This window comes from Protobothrops mucrosquamatus, unplaced genomic scaffold (genome assembly GCF_001527695.2).
Source record: "Protobothrops mucrosquamatus isolate PMUCROS unplaced genomic scaffold, P.Mucros_1.0 scaffold709, whole genome shotgun sequence".
Taxonomy (NCBI): domain Eukaryota; kingdom Metazoa; phylum Chordata; class Lepidosauria; order Squamata; family Viperidae; genus Protobothrops; species Protobothrops mucrosquamatus.
Window position 1 is genome coordinate 173249 of NW_015386990.1, and position 21757 is coordinate 195005.

General features: G+C 37.1%; 1 protein-coding gene across 1 annotated transcript in view; it reads left to right on the top strand.

Annotated features, from left to right (window-relative positions):
- FNIP1 (folliculin interacting protein 1) overlaps window positions 1-21510 on the top strand; it is a gene marked incomplete at its 5' end in the record, with an annotated part of 52914 nt that extends 31404 nt beyond the window's left edge. The window contains 7 exons of the mRNA XM_029284546.1: window positions 10364-10510; window positions 12602-12771; window positions 14112-15534; window positions 16766-16934; window positions 18941-19138; window positions 20407-20522; window positions 21410-21510. Coding sequence (XP_029140379.1) covers window positions 10364-10510; window positions 12602-12771; window positions 14112-15534; window positions 16766-16934; window positions 18941-19138; window positions 20407-20522; window positions 21410-21488 — 2302 coding nt within the window. The remainder of the gene's footprint in view (window positions 1-10363; window positions 10511-12601; window positions 12772-14111; window positions 15535-16765; window positions 16935-18940; window positions 19139-20406; window positions 20523-21409) is intronic.
- Between the last annotated feature and the right edge of the window lie 247 nt (window positions 21511-21757).

A 21757-nucleotide genomic window follows, 5' to 3' on the forward strand; every position in this document is an offset into this window, starting at 1 on the left:
GAGGTGGTTAACTTACATCTTTTGCATGTTCTGAATCCAGATGTTCTGGCTGAGAAGACTAGTGGGCTTCTGGTTGTCTATTTTTAGATCTAAAGGAAATTTTAATTTAGAGAACTTCAGGCTTTCAGTCCTCTTACTGTTCTAGGACAAATATCTATAATCAAGGTAGTCTATAGTCTGCCCTCCAAAGCGCCTGAAGGCAGGACAAGAAGCAATGGATGGAAACTAATCAAGGAGAGAAGCAACCTAGAACTAAAGAGAAACTTCCTAACAGTTAGAACAATTAACCAGTGGAACAACCTGCCTCCAGAAGCTGTGAATGCTCCAACACTGGAAGTTTTTAAGAAGAGATTGGACAGCCATTTGTCCGAAATGGTATAGGGTTTCCTGCCTGAGCAGGGGGTTGGACTTGATGACCTCCAAAGTCCCTTCCACCTTTATTATTATTATTATTATTGTTGTTGTTGTTGTTGTGAATCTGTAATGCATGAGAACCCTGGGAACAGAGGTTTCTGCAGAAGAGAAAGAGAGGGCAAATGATGAAAGCAGCATTGCACCCAGTCTCCCATCGCTTTTCTACAAGTGCAGAGACATGGCATGCACTTAGGAAATGGGTGTTTACAGTACAACATTGCTTTCATCATCATGACAAAAGGTGTAGATCCTGCAGACACCCCTATCCTAGAAGATTGCAGTGCAACAAGAAGCACCAAGAACTTTCCTAGAGAATGGGAGAAACACCTTCATGTGTATGAATGCCTTTTATGTGATGAGTTGCAGTGATTCAGTTTCAGTATCTAGTTGTCATGTGTAAGCAGATCTGCTGCCTTTTCTTAAAGATATTTAAATGAATCCAACTTTCCTAAGAAGGAATAATGCAAATAGAATGATTGCTTTTATAGCAGTTCATAAGCTATTTAGCACAGATAACTACCTCAGAAGTATATTTTGGGTGCAAAGCCTTTAACCTGTCATCTACTGTCTAGCTGCCTTTAATTTGCATAGTTTGCAAAGTTGGCTTTCATGGTTGAGAAAGGAATAATTACGGATTTAAAATGAATTCCTGTAATAAATTTGAGTCAGCCATTCTGGTGGGGGTGATGGTGTTTGTTTGAAAAGCATGAGATACAATGGATTTTGGATTCTTATTTTTATTTGATTTCTTATTTGATTCTTCCTTTTATTTGCTTCCTCTTAAAATCTGAACCTTGAAACATATGTCCTGTTTCAAAAAATCAGATGATCTGTGGTGTCTTCCTCTAAGGCTTGGAACAGACTTGGCGCTTTGAGGATGGTTTCCATCAGCTTCTAGGTAGTGAAAAGCAGAAGAGGGCCTGATGGGGGCCATTATTTAGGAATAGAGCAGAAAGTAAGTGCAGTCCCAGCTTCTGTTCTTGTCATATCCCGTTCAAAGGATTTTAGATTTTAGTTTGCTTGAGAGATTGGAGAGCTACTATTAGGGCTGAACAGACTTCGATGGGTCAACACAATCCAAGCGTAGATAGTTAGGTGTGCACAGCACAATGGCAAAGCATTTCACAAGGCCATCTCATATTTGCTACAGCCTTTATTCAGTGGAATTGCAACACAACAGAAAACACTTTATTTTAGTGCAGCCCTTGAATTCTTCCCTGGGCCAGTCCTTTTGAAGCCAGAATCGTCACTTGATGCCTTTGATCTGAGCCATGTTTGCAGGTATAGCCATGATTTTTAAAGGAGACTTTTCCCCTGGAAGGTGGACAACCCATTCTAAATCCATTATCACCTTGGAATGTAGAGCTAGGACTAGGGTTGTGTGGAAACAATCAATCTGTCCCTGGAGACTGTCAGTGTATTAATTTTTAGTGTCACAAAAGTCCTTCCACATAGGAAGGCTAAACAATGCCAATCTGGTTTATTGCTCCATCCCTGTGTTCCCATGTTCCCTTTGGCTTCTGAAGGCTTCTGCTAATTAACTTTCAGCCCAGCTAATGCTACAGAGGAAATTTTGAAGACCAGTTTTCTCTAGAGATGCAGGGCTGGCAGGATCCCACTGCCAAGAATTTCCCTTTTGTTCTGCCTGCTGACATCTGAGATACTTTTTTCTTTCTTCCTGAAGCCAAAGTACCATAGTGTCTTGACACTGTGTAGAAGTTACTGGAACGGTAGTTTTAGTGTGCTTGCCACATTCTGTTTTGGGGTTTTTCTTCTTCACTGTAAAAGTAGATGCAACAAGGAAACCGTTAGGATTTGGCAGAGAAACACGTGCTAATGGCTGAATGTTTCTGCTTCAGTGGGAACATTACTTCCCCTTGTACTGTCTTCCTAGCCTCCTCTTTATCCTCCAGTATGAAATTGTTGCTGATGACTACAAGGAAAGGATGGCGTCTTTAGAGAATTGTTGTTAGTAGCAGTGTTCGTGAAGTTAAAGGGGTCTGGCATTCTTCCTCCAAAAGGCTGCTTAACATGAATAAAACTGCAAGTATCTGTAAGCTGCAGCATATTGTATCCTAGAATGGACTTCAGGAGGTTTTGAAAGAGAGGATATATTTTCTTGTACCGCATTGTATTTTTTTAATGTTACTAGTTCTATCTACTGCCATGCAGACATATACAGGAAAAAGCAGCACTCCAGTAACATAGGGTTTCTCTGCAGTTCTAATTTGGCTTGGAATTGCTAACTCCTCCTTTGTTTATCTCTAGAAGAAGCAGTTCTCATTTGATCTTGGATTGGGCTTGCCTTGGATTGTGTTTTAGGAACTGATTTTTTTGCAATGGCTCACTCCCTTTATCTTCATGGAGAATGTTAAATAAAAAAGTGAAAGAGCAACCGAAGCGAAAACATTGCAAAAAGATAAAAATCAGTCCTCTTTATTGTGTATAATTGAGACATTTGTTGACTAAATCTTTAAACACATGACATGTTGATTATGTAATTGGGGGGGGGGGATAAGAAGGCTTGGTCGGTAATGTGCCCAGTTTCTGAAGTACAGTAAATATTCTACAGCAGCACAGCTGGGTGCATAGAAACCAAAATATTGTAGAGATGAAACTACCTCTGAGTTATTTTACTGTTTAACTAATCATGTTAATGTGTAGAAGAGCTACTGTTGCCGGAGAGTTTGATGATCTATTCTAGTGGGAATTTTGGAGTTCTGCAAACTGCACAGTTTATCAAGTATTTATATTAGCAGTAGAGCAGCTAATTCACTTTCCAGTCTTTTTTTTTTTTCTCTAAAGAGTCAGCATGCCCAAAGCATACAATGTTTTCTTTGTTTCTTAAAAAAAACAACCTATCAGGCTTGTATCAGGACTTAAACTAGTATTTTTCTGTTTTCACATGATGGGGAACTAACAGATATTTTCATCAAATGCAGAGAGGGGTGCTATGAAAAAGACCAAAGTGGTTGCCAATGGCTGTAGACCTGCAGGTTGCCCAACCCTTTATTAGCAAATGAAGCAGCAGATAATGGTGCCCATTCCTGTATCTGTATAGATGTTCTTATACAAGTGCAAGAATGGTTCAAGATAGTATTGCTGGTTGCTTCCATTTTTGCACTTTTCTTTAGACAAACACATATGCATAGAAGGCAGTTCATCTTTTGTGGGGACCTGAGAAGAATGTTCTTTGTGGAAAGTATAGGCTTTTCATAAATTCTGCCAGGGAGTGTCTTATAATCTTATTTCCACCTACCACAAGATACAGAATAGCTTGAAAAATGTAAAAATAAGAATGCCGAGAGTTCTAATATAAGGAATCCTGTTTTTACTGCTGTCATAACTTTGCATCGTTCTTACCTTTCTATTCGTCACTGAATACATACATACATACATACACACACATACACACACACACACACACACACACACACACACTCCCTGCAAATTTTTGTCTTGTTTATTTGAGTATGCTGGCAGAGGAGAAGGAGTTGTCAGCTGGTGTGAGTCTGCTTTGCTTTCAAAAGAAACTAGTTTTTAAAGGAAACCAGCCTTATATAAAGACAAGCTTTATTTTTAGCATATGAATGTTTCTGTTAGGTTTGAGGCAAATTGGTGGGTGGGTATGATTCATTGGAGTTGCTGACAAAAATCTGAAAAACGTTGGTTTGCACCAAAGTGTTTCAAGTACTAAAGAAACAGCAAAGGAGCTTTTGTCATCAAAACATAACAGGGAGGAAAGGAGTTTCAGAATTTAAATCAGTCACTGAGAGGGCCATAAAAGATCAGTTCATCCAGGCTTTAAGCAACCAGCACTCAAGAGGCTATGCAACAATTTTGCTGGCATGTGCATTCAGTGACTATTACATTTTTAAATAATAACCATATGGGGAGAGGAAAAAGGAAGAAACATTGCAAATGGGAAACATCTTGTGAGCTTTGAAAGCCAATGTGCACAATGTTTTAAAGCACACCCCACCACTATCTTGAGAATCTTTACATTAAAAAACAAAACCTCTTCTTTAATTAACAAAGTGCCTGTGCATTTTTCAATGCCAAACCCCCTCCAAGAAATACTTTCCTGTGCACACTTCAACATTATGAAATTAATTATTCCTTTCCAGAGTAAATGTACATCATTTCCCAGCTTTTGGGCTAAGATCAGAACAAGTGGGAGAAAAAAATAAGCAAATCAGATTATTAACAGCACTTTGGCTTTTCCAAGTTCAAAATGATTGGCCTTCATTAAATAGGCAGCTTTCACTCCTGTATCATCTGTGGGGAAGTCTGCGAAGTTGGTAGACCTTCATCACAGAAAACTTAAGGGGGTATTCTAAAAGGGATATAAGTAGTGTTCCTTCCTCCAAAACTTACCTTGCCTAAGTACCTAATTTAGGCCTGCTTTCCTCTTTTATAAAGTACTAGCTGTACCCAGCCACGCGTTGCTGTGGCTCAGTCTGGTAAAAGCGTGTGTTGTTTTTACGTCCAACAGATGGCATTGTTTTTCAAAAAAAGCATGTTTTTACCTGTCACAGGTGTGACATCTATATAATATAGGTATATAAAAACACACACGTATTCAAATGCAACGTTGTGTCAAAATTTCAAAGCAATCGGTGAAGAACTTTCAGAGATTTAAGATTTTGAACAAATGAACATTTACATTTTTATTTATATATAAGATTGCCTAAAATAGCCTTCCCCAACTTTGTATAACTGTGTTATGATTGCAAGCTGCAGAATTTTCAACTAATTAGATACTAAGTTGGAGATAAGTAAATTAGTATGCTAAGAATTGCGTGATATTAATCTCTTTTTATTCAGTTTGAATGTGGTCAAGTTTAAAGTAATGTTCCCCAATCTTGTCCCTTTCTTGCTAGACAGATTTAACTGTTACTATCCAAGTCCCTAAATATTCTTGACCACGATATCTGGAATGAAGGAAATTATCTTCCAATACCTCCAGAGGAGTCTGAGCTGGGATGCTGAGTTAAGGCCATAATTTTTGAAAAACCCAGCGTAGAAATGTAAAAGCCCTGCTACAACCCCACTCCCACTTCCTTCATAACGAGGAGATGTTGTCCTATCAACTGTGGGAAAGGTCGGGAGTACCAGAGTTTTTAAGCAGAGTACAGCCATAAGCTCTGAGCTTTATCTTCTGAGAGGATTTTCTCTACAAAAATCAGCTCGGCTAGATTGTGAACATCCAGTCTGCATGGTGTGATTATATAATGAGCAGTATGGGGATGCCTCCACCCTATCCCTTTTAATTATACATGAATTATAATTATCATAATAGTGTGGGGGGGGGGGCAGGAATGGTTTCTTTCTGGTCTAAAACTATATAGTCCTGAGGAACCAAAAGAAGAAACTCCAAGGGCCTTGACTTTGCTTTCCACTAATCAACACCTGGACAAGTGATTAAGCTGCCCTACAAGTCACCACCATTAACAATAGGTAGGCTTAGACTTATACACATACATGTATGCTTCTACAATTAGCCTTTGTCCTTTCATCCCAGTTCCTCTTCTTGGGTGTGTGTAGGTTCCTTTTTCCAGCGGTGACCGTGTCCCCACCACACCCACTCTCTTCCGAGTAGTGGCCACCCTGCCTTGATTGGACCTTCCTCAGAAAAAGAGGCAAAGAGATTTCCCAGAGACTGTTAAGATGCAAATGTAAAGAAATAATTGAAACAGTCTGTGACGTGCTTTCGCCCTTACATAATCTCTGGCTGTGCCCTGTAATGCTGTTTGAGGAGGAAGGAATTGATGCCTGCCACTCTCCTATCCTGAAAGAGCCAGGAAGAAATGCAAGCCAGATTGTCCACCCGCCCTTGGCCAGTTAATCCTCTGCCTAGTGTTTTGTGCAAATTGCTTCTATATCTGGCACGGAGGGTTCCCTTCGCTGCAGTCACATGCCTGCTGGCGAGCGGCCAGCGGAATCTGATCTCTCTGAGGAAACACTATCAGTTGCAGATGCAGCCACAGTTACCAGAATAGTAAATAAGGAGTCACAAGACTGGAGCTAGCCTTTCAACGAAAACAAATCGTTTAATATCTCTGGCTTAAAACAGAAACTCTGCTTTCTCCTCCTGTTTCTCTCCCGCCCTCGAAGTACCTATGGACTATTCAGACTGAGGAAGCTTTCTGAAAGCTTGCTTTGGGGTTTGAATGTGCTGAAATGGGACCCAGGAGGCTGGTTTGAACTTTGAATTCCACCTCAGCTTTGCAGAATGGGCTGATTTGCTGTTTTGCAAGTTAACAGCTTCCACTTCAAGCATTTTATTATATTTTATTTTATTTGGTGGTGGTGGTGGGAATTTTGACGGATGGATGGCAGATCTGGGTTGCAGTGAAGGAAAGCCAAAGGAATGAAAGTCACTCTGAGAGAACTGTAGTTTTCTTCTGATTTATATTTTTAACTGTGAGTCTAGATCAGTATTTCCCAAACTTGGCCTCATAAGGATATGTGGACCAACTCCCAGAATTCTCCAATTCTGAGGCTTTGGTAATCAAAGAGTAAACTTGTGCTTCATAGGAAAAAATACTACAGAATAACTTTCTATAAGTAATCCTTGACTTATGAGCACGTGAGCTCAAAATTTCTGTTGCTAAGTGAAACAATTAAGTGAGTTTTGCCCTATTTCATGACCTTTCTCACCACAGTTGTTAAGTGAATTGCTGCAGTTGTTAAGTTAGTAATACGGCTGTTAAGTGAATCTGGTGTCATGGTTCCAAAAGATGAAAATCTTCAAAGAACTTTGAGGCATTGTTTGCCTTAAAGAATCTTTAATTAAGCAACATAACTTCGGCACCTACATAGGCAAGCCAAAATCTGAATTCTCCTCCCCTAAATACATAGTATCGAAGCATAACTCCTCCATTTAACAGTCATTAATCACATTCTCCAATTAGTTCCAATTAGTTTGAAGTGTGAACTTTCCCTCCCATTCCATAACCCACCATTTCTTATTTTCTCTACTGAGATATTGTTATGTCTAACTAATCCCCATGCACATGCTTCCCCTCCCCTCCAGCACCATCTAATTCTAACTCTAAAAATAATACACAGGTTAAAGAGAAAATGGCTGCATCTTTGTATATTGTCAAAGCAAGAACAACCGATGTTAGCAGTGTTGACATCTGGCTTCCCCATTGACTTTGCTTGTTAGAAAGTTGCAAAAGGTAATCACTTGACCCTGGGACACTGCAACCATCATAATTATGAGTCAGTCACCAAGCATCTGAATTCTGATCATGTGCCCATGTGGATGCTGCAATGGTCATAAGTGTGAAACACAGTCATAAGTCACTTTTTTCAGTGCTGTTGTAACTTTGAACAAACTATTGTAAATTGAGGACCACCTATATTAGCCCTTGCCAATTTATCTTGGAGAACACCTTCTAATGATGAACAGTTTCTTTATGTCTTCTAAACCTTCATAACCTCCAGGACCTTTTAGAATTGCTAATATTAATTCTCTTTTACATGGGCTTAGTTTGAATCACATTGCTATTGTTAAGACTAAACAATTTACCAGTTTTGCTAGGTTTTGTTGTAATCTATTTTTTCTGTGAGAAACCCTCAGTTTCTTATTTAAAGAATTCTAGGTTGGATAGTACAGAGCTCATGGAACCCACACACACTTTTTCAGAAATCATTAAGGATGATGGAAAACTGCATTAGTATTTGGCAAGGGAACTTCAAACAGGTCACTGTGGCAGTTTCTAAACTGCATGTGGTGGTAACAGGAAAAATGAAATAAATAAAGCTTGAGAGATTGTGTGATTTTAAAAGTACGGAACAGTAATTATGCTAATTGTATTCCGTTTTTGGGATTGTTTTTTTCTTGGATTTGTAGATTTGCAAACAGTATCCTCTTGTCTGCAGAATGATTTTCTATCCTCCTGTGTATTGGTTTCATTTTACATGAATTTGTTAAACAGAAAAGTTGTTTTTATTGATTTATTTACATGATGCTGTCTAAATATGATAAACCCTGCCCCAGGTGAGCAACATCCTGAAAATAGATGCAACAGGGGAAAAAATTAAACAAGAAAGGAAAACACATAAGGTGAACAGGAAAAGAATAAGCAGTTAGTTTGATGATGAATAAGTTATTTTAATCATAGTAGAGTAGCTTTCGTTTAGCTTAGTGTTCTGCAGATATGTTGGAATTCAACTCCCTGTATTTCCAACTAACATGGCCATGAAAAACAACATGAAATATAATATTGATAAACATCGCAGAAATGATGAATGTTATCCTAAAGATGCTTTTTCATGAGAAAGTCCAGTTGCCTCGTGAAAAAGCATTTCTGGGACAACTAAGACCTGGGTGACTGAGAATCTCCATAGACATGATGAATGTTATGATAATGATGATAAAATATTGAAGGCACATCTAAACTTGTCTGTAGCTTTTAAATTTACTGACAGCATCTGATACTGTGTGTAAACTGTATTTATTTACTGCTTAAATAAGATGCAACAATAGACAAAAACTTGTTAAGTTGAACCAATAACTACATAATAATACAAAGAAAATCTCTATTGAGTCCATTGGAACAGAGTTGTTTGTTCAAGATGAGCAGTCACACTACTATAAAGATCTTTAGAATTTCTCCAGTGTTACTTATTCTTTTTTTTTTTAATCCCAAATCTCAGAACACGTTGAAACTCAGCTTTACAATTTCTGTTGTTCACTTTGTGAATGAAAAACTCTACTTACTTGCACATTCATATAACTGTGCATATCTATCCAACTCTAGGTCTAGGTAGTCAAGTCTAGGACTGGATTCTATAATAATTGAATTGGGATGTCTACCATGCACTGTACCTTGTTTTAAATCTATACATTTTTATAACCTTTTTTCTCATTTCTCATACGCTACATCCTTGTACCTTTCTGTTGGTGTGCCATTGTTTCACTTAGTTTACATAGGGACTTTCACTTGTTTGAGATACCTTGTCTTGTTTCTTCTTTGAAGGTATTCTCCATATATTGCATAAGCTGAGATCTAGAAGAAATGTATTTTCCTTTCTTGCTTGCTTTGAGTCTCGTTTGATCCATTTTTTTCATATGTGACCACTTACACAAATACTCAGTATAAAGACAAAAAGTATCACTTCATTGTGTCATTATATAGGAAGTCATATTAAATGCTACTAATAATATATTTGTACTTGTACTCATACATGGTTAATTGATTAATGTAGTTACAGTGTTCATGTTTTATATTTAATATGGTTATAGATCAGTGTTTCTCAACCTTGACAATTTTAAGGCATGTGGACTTCAACTCCCAGAATTCCACAGCCAGCATTGCTGGCTGTGGAATTCTGGGAATTGAAGTCCACATGCCTTAAAATTGTAAAGGTTGAGAAACACTGTTATAGATGATTAACATATTTTAACATATTTTAAATAATCTCATTTAGATTCTTGAAAAGGAAGATGTTCTACAGTAAATGGTTATAAGTTGCTTACCATTAAGTTGCTCTTAAAAGGCTTATACTGTAAAAAAGAAAAAGAAAAAAATCTTAATATAAATTACTTTGAAGTCATGCTATCTGGTCATCATTCAACTAAATATTAGTGGCAAGTTGAAAGACATGGATAAGGAGATGGAATGAGTAGAGAAGGGAAAGATGAGAAGTTCAGTCTTTGACATACTGAGCTTGAGATGACAATGAGGCATCCAGACAGAAATATCAGAGAAGCACTTGGAGATATAAAGCTGGCTAGAAGACGCGGTTCTAAGGTTGAATGGGGTGCTCTAGTATCCTCAGTATGCAGGAGATGCTGAAAGCAGGGAGGTGAGGTTTCTCAGGACTGGGACTAAAAAATAAAAAAAAAATGACAGTTTGCCTCTATATAAAATGCCTCTTTGAGCCATGTGATGTAAGATGTTGGTAACGTAATCTTGCGTTTTTTGCCGTTTAGAACAACAATTTGCAATCTCTATACTATGCCACGGATTACAGAACCAGTTTGGCTTACGATGATGTCGGGGATGCCCGAGAAGAACCAGCTGTGCCATCACTTTATGAAGGAATTTACTTTCCTAATGGAACAGGCTTCCAAGAACCAGTAAAGCATTCCTATATTAATATTATTATTATTTTGCTTTTTTAAATCTTGTAGCAGTTTATTAAGGATGATATGCGTAACAGTGTCTTTTTTTCCCCTCATAAAATGCCTCAAACCCATAAAGGAAAAGGATGCTATTTATCAGAATCTAAAAATGTACCTTCAAGTGACAGTGAAGGGTAGAAACCTAAAAGAAAGTTACCTTAGTTGATAACTAATTTCAATTTTCTCTTTGAAGCCAAATTTAAACTGCTAAGTCAACATTTAGAAACCTTTATTAAGTATAGCCTAATTTTCAATTCTAAACCAAAAACTACCATTAAAACAACAAAAAATTGAAACAGAAAACAGTTGCTTAATAATGATACTATTATATAACCCTGACAGCCACCAATAACTTGAAACACAATTTATGAATATTTTTAAGTCTTTTTTCAGCCTCTTTAAGTTACGTTTCAATTCTGTTTCTTAAAAAAAAAAAGTTAATGTTGCTGTAAAAGATTTTAGCCAATGAGACCTGCTGGCTGACTGAAAGAATAAAGATTTGCATAAACAGGAAGGAAAACTTAAGATGAACTGCCAAACCATACAATCTCCAAAGTGCTCAGTAACCAGATGCTGGAAAGCTACCAGCTGCCCAATATCATATGTTAACTACGTTTTCTTAGCTGGGGGAAAGGAATGTAGACTTGGCCTTGGGAATGGTGAAGAAAAGAGCAAACTGTTAAGGGGGAACTTTAAAAAAAAATTACTCAGGCATGAGAAAGAAGAAACCACAAGAAAAGAAGTCAAAATAAACTATGTTATGATTTTAACATAGCTAAATAAAAACTATGATTTTGTTTGGTATAACATGGGGCATAGAGAAAATCCATCTTGATCTACTTTCAAGATTTTATTATATCCTCCAACAATAGAGAAGATTCCTGAAATTCCTGCCTTCCATGTTTCTTGAATTTGCCTAAATCAAAGGACTCACAGCTGAATTAATGCAATTCCATGGTGTATTGCAGGCATGTCAAACTCGCGACGTCATGTGATGTCACACGACATATTGGAGCTTTTTCGCCATTGCCGGCAATGGGGTGGGCGCAGCTCCGGTATGATGAAACTGGCCCGCGGGCTGGTGTATTGTATCTAGATTTCAAAGCTTCTTTAAGAATATTATTTATTTACTTATTAATTCAATTTTGAAGTCACCCAAGCAACTGTGGGTGGCTTACCGATAAAAAATTAAGATCAAGAAAAAAGAAGACAACTGACCAGGGACAAAACCCGAAGAACCAAACAGCAAAACAAGCACAATCTTAAACCAAGGCCTGGGAAAACAATCAGATTTGTAGAAAGTCAAAAAGATGGGAGCAGTTCAAATCTCGGGATGAAGCTGGATATCATTCCACAGGGCAGGAACTATCACCAAGAAGGCATGCTTCTGAGATTCCCTATAATGATACTGTTTAATTAATGAGACCAAGAGACATATGGATAGAGGCAGTTCTCTCATAACCAGGCCCATGCAAGATTTTAGGGGCAATAATCAAGATCTTGAATTGCACCAGGATGCCAGATGTCAGCTAGTGCAGCTTGAGAAGTAGCAAGGAAGTTAAAATAATCCAGTCAAGAGGTAACCAAGGCGTGACTGACTGAAGATCCTCCTGTGCTACTTGAGAGCCCAGTGTGATGTAGGCCAAGCCAAAAGTCCTTTTAAAGTTCTGATACATCTTCTCTTCCAGAAAAGAACAAAAAAGTACATTTGAAATTCTAGTTGCCTTTAAAAATTATTAGCATTACACGTTTTAGTTTCTTACAACAAGCTGACATTATAGAATAAAAAAAAAGGACACAGCATCTGCATTCTGTTTCTTGATGTACCGTTTTTGAAACAGAAACAACAATATGATACTATGTTAAGAGTTTTGGAAGTACCTTAGACTCTGTTCCCAGATCTGGAAATGTTAATTGAATTCTCTCTTACAGTAAGGGACATTGTGTATTACAGGCTTCCTTTAATAGAAGTAAATTCATCCAAAATTCTGTACAGTTGTTTTCTTCAGTTTCTAAAGTGCGTGCCTTTTTTTTTCCCCCATCCAGATTTTTACCTGCTCTTCTAACTGCAGTTTTGACAAACCATCTGGCCTGGGTTCCAACTGTCATGCCAAATGGCCAGCCACCAATTCGAATATTTCTAGAGAAGCATTCCTCACAGACAGTGGACTTGTTGGCAAAGAGTCACCCATACAATCCACTGTGGGCACAATTAGGTATGTTTTAAACTACCTCAGTATATTTCTTCCATGAACAAAATATCCGTTTGCTAAGCTGTTTAATTCCTGATTGCTAAAAACAGAAAACTGTATTTTTTAAAGAAAAAGAAAAAAAGCAGTGTAACAATTCTCAGTTAGATAAAGCAAAATATATTAAAACTTTCAATTAACAGTTGTTTTTCTCCTATCTCCCCCGTGGTACCATTTATTTGTCTTGCTTCTTTCCTTCGTGTTCCCCTAAAATGAAGTTTAATTTATGGTATAATTCTACTTCCAAGTTTGTTAGTCAAGGTTCTTACAGCCTGATTCTATGCATATTTATTCAGAAATAGCAGTATGGTAAATTAGGAATTCTGGAGTTCAAAACTCTGGAATTTTATCCAGTGGATCCTAATGGATTGGGCATTATTATGCATTAAGCAATTCATGTTTTGTGAGATTTTTATATGCAAAGTATCAACACAACTGCCCATTTTTTTTTATTATTATGTCTGGGCCATATCTGTAGTGATTGTCAAAATGAGCTCCTATATTTCAAAGTTTATACTGTCTTCAGTATTATGTTTTGGTATTCTTGTTCTTGAGGCGAATGCAGCCTTTTTACCAGGGGTGTCAAACTGCCGGCCCGCGGGCTGGATGCGTCATCCGGAAGCACACCCATCCCATTGCCCGCAATGGCAAAACTGTCCTGATACGTTGTGCGGCGTCATGTGACGTCCCGAGTTTGACATGTCTGCTTTACACAATGGAAACTGACTAGAATAAAACAACTGATAGAGACACTGGGAGTCAGGTTAATAAATTATTATTACTTATATCAGATTTATTAGCATTATAAATTTAAGTTTGGGTGCAAAAATTAATATTGTAAGGCAGTATACAATTGGAATAAAACAATTAAATGATTTTATAGAACAGTAATAATAAAATAATAATAACAAAATTATTGACCTAAAGTACAGAATTATTAATTATTTATCAAATTTGTATAGCCACTCTTTTCACAAAAAGAGACTCTATTAAAATCCATAGAGAAAATGTAATATTATATCTAGTTAAATGTAATGATATAGTGTATAAAGGAGAGTAATGCATAAGGAGTGATTGTTTTAGAAACTAAAAATTAGAGTCCAGTTGTAATGACTATTTTTAAAATGATTCTGCCAACTATTAATGGAAAAAGATAGCAGTAAGAATCTCTCTCTCTCTCTCTCTCTCTTTCTCTTCCCTGCACTCTTAGTCCACTCTTAATCTATACAGAAGATCTCTATTATAATTCAAGACGTTGCATTCTATACTGAAATAACAACATACTGCTTTTATATTCTGCTTCACAGGAGATCTCTATGGAGCCATTGGATCACCCGTGAGACTATCAAAAACAGTTGTGGTTGGCAAAAGGCAAGATCTTGTGCAACGCTTACTTTATTTCCTTACTTACTTCATAAGATGCTCTGAGTTGCAAGAGACTCATCTTTTGGAAAATGGTGAGGATGAAGCCATAGTGATGCCCGGTACAGTCATCACCACAACACTAGCAAAAGGAGAGGTGGAGGAATCTGAATATGTGCTCGTCACAATGCACAAGAACAGAAGCAATCTATCTTTTCAAGAGTCCGAAGAATTGAGAACTTCTGACTGCAGTTGTAAACATTGCAAATGCCCTGTTAATCCTAGTCAAAGTGCAGATACTGCTTCAGGACTGGAGAAAGAAGATTCACAGAACACCCCCAAAATGGATAAAGCTGCTTCATGTGAAAGCAGTGTGGAGCCTTCTAATTCTCAAGAAAAGTCTGTTGAAGTTAAGTGCAAAGAAACACCAATGCCTTGCGCAGGAATAAAGTTAGAAAGAGTAGTCTTCACAGGATCAGCTTCTGTGGAAACATGTGTGTTGCCAGAGTCCAGATTAGAACCGGCTGATGGATTGTGGGAGAACAGAGAATTGATAGATTCTGACAATCAGCCTGTTGAACTGTTGAGATCAACAAGTACAATGATAGAGAAGAAACCACCTGATAAAATGTCATCTCATGCAATTCCTTGTAGTGTGGCTGAAGTTCAAGCAAAGGTGACTTTCCTCATTGGAGATTCTATGTCCCCTGATTCAGATATTGAGGTGCGAAGTCAAATGGCTGAAGAACAAATGACCAGGCACAGCAGCCATAGGGAGATCAAAGAAGGAACAACTGCTGAGCAGAACTGTGAAAAACAAACCCTTGAGGACCAAAAAAGAGATCAGAATACGCCCGAAAAGTTCCCTCAGGTTACCATTGAGGTCCAGAATTGGAATTCTTACAGAGCGGAAAGTGCAAATTTGCTTACCGAATATTTTATTGAAGAAGATTCTGTTGTAACTAGGACTATAGATGATATTCCAGTGAAAACAGCAAGAGACATTCTAGACTCTAATAGTAGCTTAGAATTTCCACCCAAAACTTTGTGTACAAAGAATAATAAATCCCCTAGTGAATTTTGTAAGTTTATGGAATCTGTTCGTCAAGAGACTTGTAAAAACTGTTTTGCAGAACAGGACCAAAGAGAAAAACTCTCCATGTTTATCCCCCATGGGGAAAGAGAGAACTTAGAAAAAAAATCTGATCCAGGTGTGGATTGGGACATTCCAAGAAATGAGAGTTCTGATAGTGCTCTCGGTGACAGTGAAAGTGAAGATGCAGCTCATGATGCTGCAAGGACAAGCAGCAATTATTATGGGGCAGAGCAAGAAGAATGGGCAGAAGAAGAGGATATACCATTTCCTGGGTACGTGTTTCTTGTAGCAACTTACATTTTCTTAAATCTGAATGATTGTCAGCTCTTCAAAGTAGACCAAACGAGGAAACCAAAGTCTTGTAGGCCAATATTTTTATTGTATAGATAATAAGAACAGAATCTTGCAAATCTGAATGTGCTGCCCCATCCCTCCCTTCCTTTTATCTTTGTGAGAACTAGGGAGAGTCTTGTCTGAGATGTCTCCTCAAGTTACTATCTGTCTTGGGCTGACCCTCTTTTATCTGACTATTATCATGGTAGTGACTTTTCCTCCTTTTCCTCAAGGCCATTCCCTCTTCCCTCTACACTGATTTGCTACATTCCTCCCAAATAGTGGTCTTGAAGATAGTAGCCAGACTTGTAGGCGTATGTGTGTAATGGTTAAACACATACTCTATGGAGAAAATATTATGTATTTAATTATTTTAACTGGGTTTCTTTCCTGATATTACTTTAAGAAATGCAGTAATGCAAATAATATTTATTTCACTGAGGCTGCAATTTGAAAGAGTATCTAATTACCTTTCTTACTTCGTGTAGTATATGTAGTATGTAGCATAACCCTAATTTAGGATAGGTTTTTTAAAGAAAGATGGTTGTTTAAAAAAATATTATGACTATTATTAACCAGCATTAGTTTATATAGCTTCTTCATGTCTATTCTATGATCCAACTGGAAGTTTCTTTACTCCATATTCTAACCTTGATCAACAGTGAAGATGACCCAATTTGCACTAAAATTCATCATATGCTTATACATGATAGACAGACTTTATTATGGTCACAAACCACAGTTGAAAACAAAGATGTTAAAATAAGATTAAAATACAAAACAGAATAAGAATATAACATGGTGGAGGATTCATTGGTAGACAGTTGTAGTATGTCTAATTTTACAGGCAGTACTATGAAATTGAGCTATGTTCAAGGAAACACAGTCATTATTAAAATGTAATAATCTTAACTGCATAAAAAATGATCAGAATTTTCCAGGTGTTTTTCCAGGTAAGGAGTTTTAAGGTGGGTCCTAGGAACCTTAGAGAGAGAGTATAGTATAACAGGACATAAGCTGTATAGGAGCTTATATATAAGTAAGTCCCACTGAAATCAGTGAAATTTTGGTGGCATTAATACAAGAGTTGCCCACTGTAGTGTTTCGGTGAAGTAGAGAGAAATCAGTGCTAGTTATAGTATATATGCCCATGTTATACCTTTTTTTCAGGTCAAAATTAATTGAAGTGAACTCTGTCCAGCCCAGTATTGCCAATTTTGGAAGGTCCTTGCTAGGTGGCTACTGTCCATCTTACGTACCTGACTTTGTTTTGCAAGGACTAGGAAATGATGAGAAACTGAGACACTGTTTGATGTCAGATTTGTCGCATGCTGTGCAGGTAATTTAAACTATATTCAACAGATGAAATATATCTCAATAGCCAACAAAAAGAAATATTTCTGAAGCTTGCTAGAGCAGGCGTGGAGGTTTGTTTTTTTTCCTTCAATTTTCATGATCTCATTCAGAAAAGATTCTTATCATTTCATAAAAAAATGAAAGACCTGTTCAGTATGGGCTAAGAAGCTTTGGCTGAGAATCTTTGGATGTTCTCTTGCTTGAGGTCACATTTAATTCTCAAATTTGAAGGTTCATCTTATTTCATTCACTATTTAGTGATAATATTTATGTAACCATTGATTAAATGTTTATGTTTGAGTAATAGGTATTAGTGGTAAAGAACTCATCTTCATGTCCTGCTTGGAAGGTTTTTAGAGGCGTCTGGTTGGCCCCTTGTTTAAACTGAATTCTACATGAATAGGATTCGTAATCTGATCTACAAAGGGAGCATTTATGTTTTTAATTATTATTTAAGTTTTTCCACTTCTTGTTGGCACTAAAAAGTGTAATAGGGTGTTGCTGTTACTAATGTAGACAAGTAGCAATGAACTATGAACAAGAACATATACATTAAATATGACCTTAAAATTAACTTTACATGTGCCATGGCTTTGTAAGGTTAGCAGCTGGTTGTATTTTTGTCCAACAACTTCCTGTGCAGTAGCGGCCTAAAGATTAAAATTACTCAGGAAGTATAAGTCATCATTCTCTCCTCTGGCTTGTGATTTGAAATGGACGTTTTCTATTTATTTTCAAACAAAAAAAAAGGAATACTTTTTTTCTCAGACTACAGGTAGTCCTCGACTTATGACCACAACTGAGCCCAGAATTTCTGTTGTTAAGCGAGACATTTGTTAAGTGAATTTTGCCCCATTTTACAACCTATCTCGCACAGTTGTTAAGGGAATCACTGCAGTTGTTAAGTTAGTGAACCAGTTGTTAAGTGAATCTGGCTTCCCCATTGACTTTGCTTGTCAGAAGGTCACAAAAGGGGATCACATGACCCCTTCCCCCCCCCCCGGTCTCTGCAGCTGTCATAAATATGAGTAAGTTGACAAGTGTCTGAATTCTGATCATATGACCATGGGGATGCTGCAGTGATCGTAAGTGTGAAAAGTCAAGTCAAGTCACTTTTTTCAGTGCCGTTGCAACTTTGAACAGTCACTAAACGAACTGTTGTAAGTTGAGGACTACCTTTATAATTTCCAACATCAAAAATGACCAAGGACGATGAGACAATATACTGTATATAGACCCCATATACATGGACATATATTTCCATACGTAACAGTGCGAGAGAGCGGATATAATATTGGTGATTTGAGGGCCTCAATCATTTAGGCTTTTCTGGTTCAAATGTAAACAACTTGGATACATTTGATCTGTTTCAGAGCTACTTCAAACTCGTTATTTTACAAGTGCTTCTCTTTTGCTCCCTCTGCTGGTGTTTGTGCCTAAGGTAGGCTTGTGGCTACAACTTCACAATTTTTCAATATGAATTGGAAGATGACATCCTTAGGCAACTTCATTTGCAAAATTAAAAAAAGATAGAACCATTTTAAGGTGCTTTGATTTACATCAATTTAGTGGGTGTAAACTGAAGCACTCTTGCACAAAAGTGCAAAGGAAGATAAAGAGAAACTTAAATAAATTTCAGAGCTTGTATGTGATCCTCTGCCATATCACAACCTGTTCTTCAAACGTGTGGCTGATTTTTGTAGTTGGTTACGTTATATCCTATGGCTTGACTACAGTGAATACACTAAGAGTTTGTTTGTTTCATTAGATTATATATTGCCTTTCATGGAATTGCAGCTTTCCCCCAAACACTGGATCTCTATTGTTGCTGATACATTGTTTGACGTCTGATGCTAAATTATTTTGAGATTTTCATTCTCAAATCAAGTTTACTGACAAAAAGTTCTCCTGCACCATTGGTTGATGGCTATAATATCTTTAATACCAAAGTCACATTTGTTAAATGGCATGTATCTCTTTGACTTGTAGCATCCTGTTCTGGATGAACCAATTGCAGAAGCTGTCTGCATTATCGCAGATACTGATAAATGGACAGTGCAAGTGGCCAGTAGCCAGAGACGAATCATTGACAACAAACTTGGGAAAGATGTACTAGTCTCTAACCTTGTCTCCAACCTGCTTCATTCCACTCTTCAACTTTATAAGCATAATTTATCTCCAAATTTCGTAAGTACTTGGGCAGTTGAACTGTGAATGGAATCCTGCAGTTTCTGTCACTGTGCTACATTACTGCGTTTGTTCTCTCCGAGAAAAAGCAAAATGTTTTTAGTTCCTTTGACTTCAGTTGAATTTATTTTTTATGTGAACTCTACTTATTCATACAAACTTTGGAACTTCCCAGCAAACTTAGCAATTCTTCAACTTCTGTTTGTTTCCCAAGACTGATGTTTCCAAACAGAACAGCAGAAGTGGATGGAGGTTATAGTCCAAAAATGTAATTCCCAGTACATCCAAAGCTCCCACTTTCAGGTTTTGTTTCTTATGTTGAATAAACAGGAAATTGCAGACTGCAGAATATTTAGCTTTCATATTTGAATTTATAACCCCAATAACTGAAAACATGTTACACAACTAGTCACTGTAGAACAATTCAATATTTATTCATTGCTTGTTCCATTATTTCTTCCTCTGCCTTTCACATACACTCCCACTTTTCCCACAACATTCTTGATTTTGAAAGTTTAAAGAGTATGTACGTATGCATCCAATCAGAGACTATTTTGAAAACTGATAATGTCAACAATCAGTTAAAATTATCTTCATGAAAGTAAATCAGAGGGAATAATTCCTTACTCTGCACTTTTTTTTTTTTGCTTTATTTCAGAAATACTTGTGGATAGGTAGCAGGATGAGTTTTACAGCAGGAAAGCTTTCCATTGAGTATCTTCCTCCTAGTTTGAGATTATCACTAGTTTTATATAATTTTTTTCCCCTTGACAAAAACCCAAGTAGGAGGGGATATATTCAGCGGTGCAACCTATTATACGCATTAGTTCAGAGGTTGAAAAAGATTAAGGAGATGGTTTGATAAACAGGCAGTTGCCAGGTTTCCCATGACCTGGAAAGATATGGTTTTCTGCCTCCTCGCAGGACATCTGTTAAGAGGAAACAGTATCAGCTTTCACACTAAGATATTATTCAAGTTCTATATGAGTAAGAACTCAGTTGCTGAAGTTCCTGTAACCTGTCCTTCCTCACTCAATAAGCCTATTTAATGAAAGTTGTACAAGAATCTTGTTTGGAAAACTTAACTTTGGTTAAGTTAACTATCAAACTTAGACAATTATCAAGAGTTAATGCTATTAATGTCTAATATCTTTACCGATTGTAATGACTACAACACGTAAGCAGATTGAGATGTGTATGTGCCTAAAATAAAGACTATCGGCCAATGTTGTTGTGATATTATTGTTTCTTTTTTCATTTGTCCCTAGTGTATCATGCACCTAGAAGATCGGTTGCAGGAGCTGTATTTTAAGAGTAAAATGTTGTCGGAATATCTCAAAGGCCAAATGCGGGTTCATGTGAAGGAGCTGGGAGTAGTACTGGGGTATGCTTTCTCTCCAATTCTTGGTCCTGTATACTTGTTTATTTTGAATACACAACTTGTAGGGCTATTTGCAACAATTGTTTCGTAGTCAGGAACAGCATTACTGACTTGACCTGCAATTCGGATCTCATTTGCTTTCACACTGAACATTTTACTAGGAAAGCATCTGTACTGAGTTGCAGAGTTTAAATTATAACCTACTTGGAGAAGGAAAGATAGGTTTCAGGATTATCAGCTGCTTGACTATTAACTCCTATGAGAAACAAAGATAACTTTAGACAAAAAGATCTGTCTAAAGGCAGCAATTAGAGCTGACTCTTGGTAAATTAAGGGGTAATTTTGGGAAGGACAAAAGTTTGTATGTATGGTATATCTCAATATGTTGTTCTTATGTAGTACTATAAGACCAGTCCTTAAAGCTATATTTGTAGGCAGCATATAAAATCAGGCCAATACAAAGGATATATTTTCTTTTCTTTGATTCCTATTTATTCATCTCTAATTTTAAGAAAGCACTCCAAATTTAAACCCATTGATCAAAAATTGTGTGCTTGAGAATATTCTGAATTGTATCCATCCACTTTTGATTTCCAAGACAGCTGAAACAATTAAATCTTTAGCAAAGCAAATCTATTGTCAGACTGATCCTGGGGGAATTGCTTCTTGTGACCATCAGTCCCATCATATGTATTTATGAAATAAGTGGTGGCGTTCTTCAATTACAGAGGTTGCTGTAATATATTTAAAGTAAAATTGACAGTTCATATACACAAGCTGTTTATGTTTTAATAAGCTAACTATTAAGTGCTTTTACATGAGAAAATTATAATGAGCTTCAGAACTTTTCAAGCCACGGTGGTGGTTGATGATATTTCTTTGTCTTGTAGGATTGAATCCAGTGATCTCCCTTTATTGGCAGCTGTAGCAAGCACCCACTCTCCATATGTTGCCCAGATTCTTCTCTAAAACCCCAAAAGGGCAAAGACAATAATTTTATTTTTATAAAACGGAAGACAAGGAAACAGATGTGAACTTCCATTTTCCAGACTCCTTGCTTGTTGGCAAGTGAATTGAACAACCTGCCAGCTTGATAATGTGCCTCTGCAAGTGAACACATAAATGTACAAACATGTTCCCTTTCTTTCCTTGCCTATTCATTTAAAAATCAACCAACCAACCAATAGAACACAGATTCAGATTACTAAAGACGACACTAGATCATGGAGTACTGTACA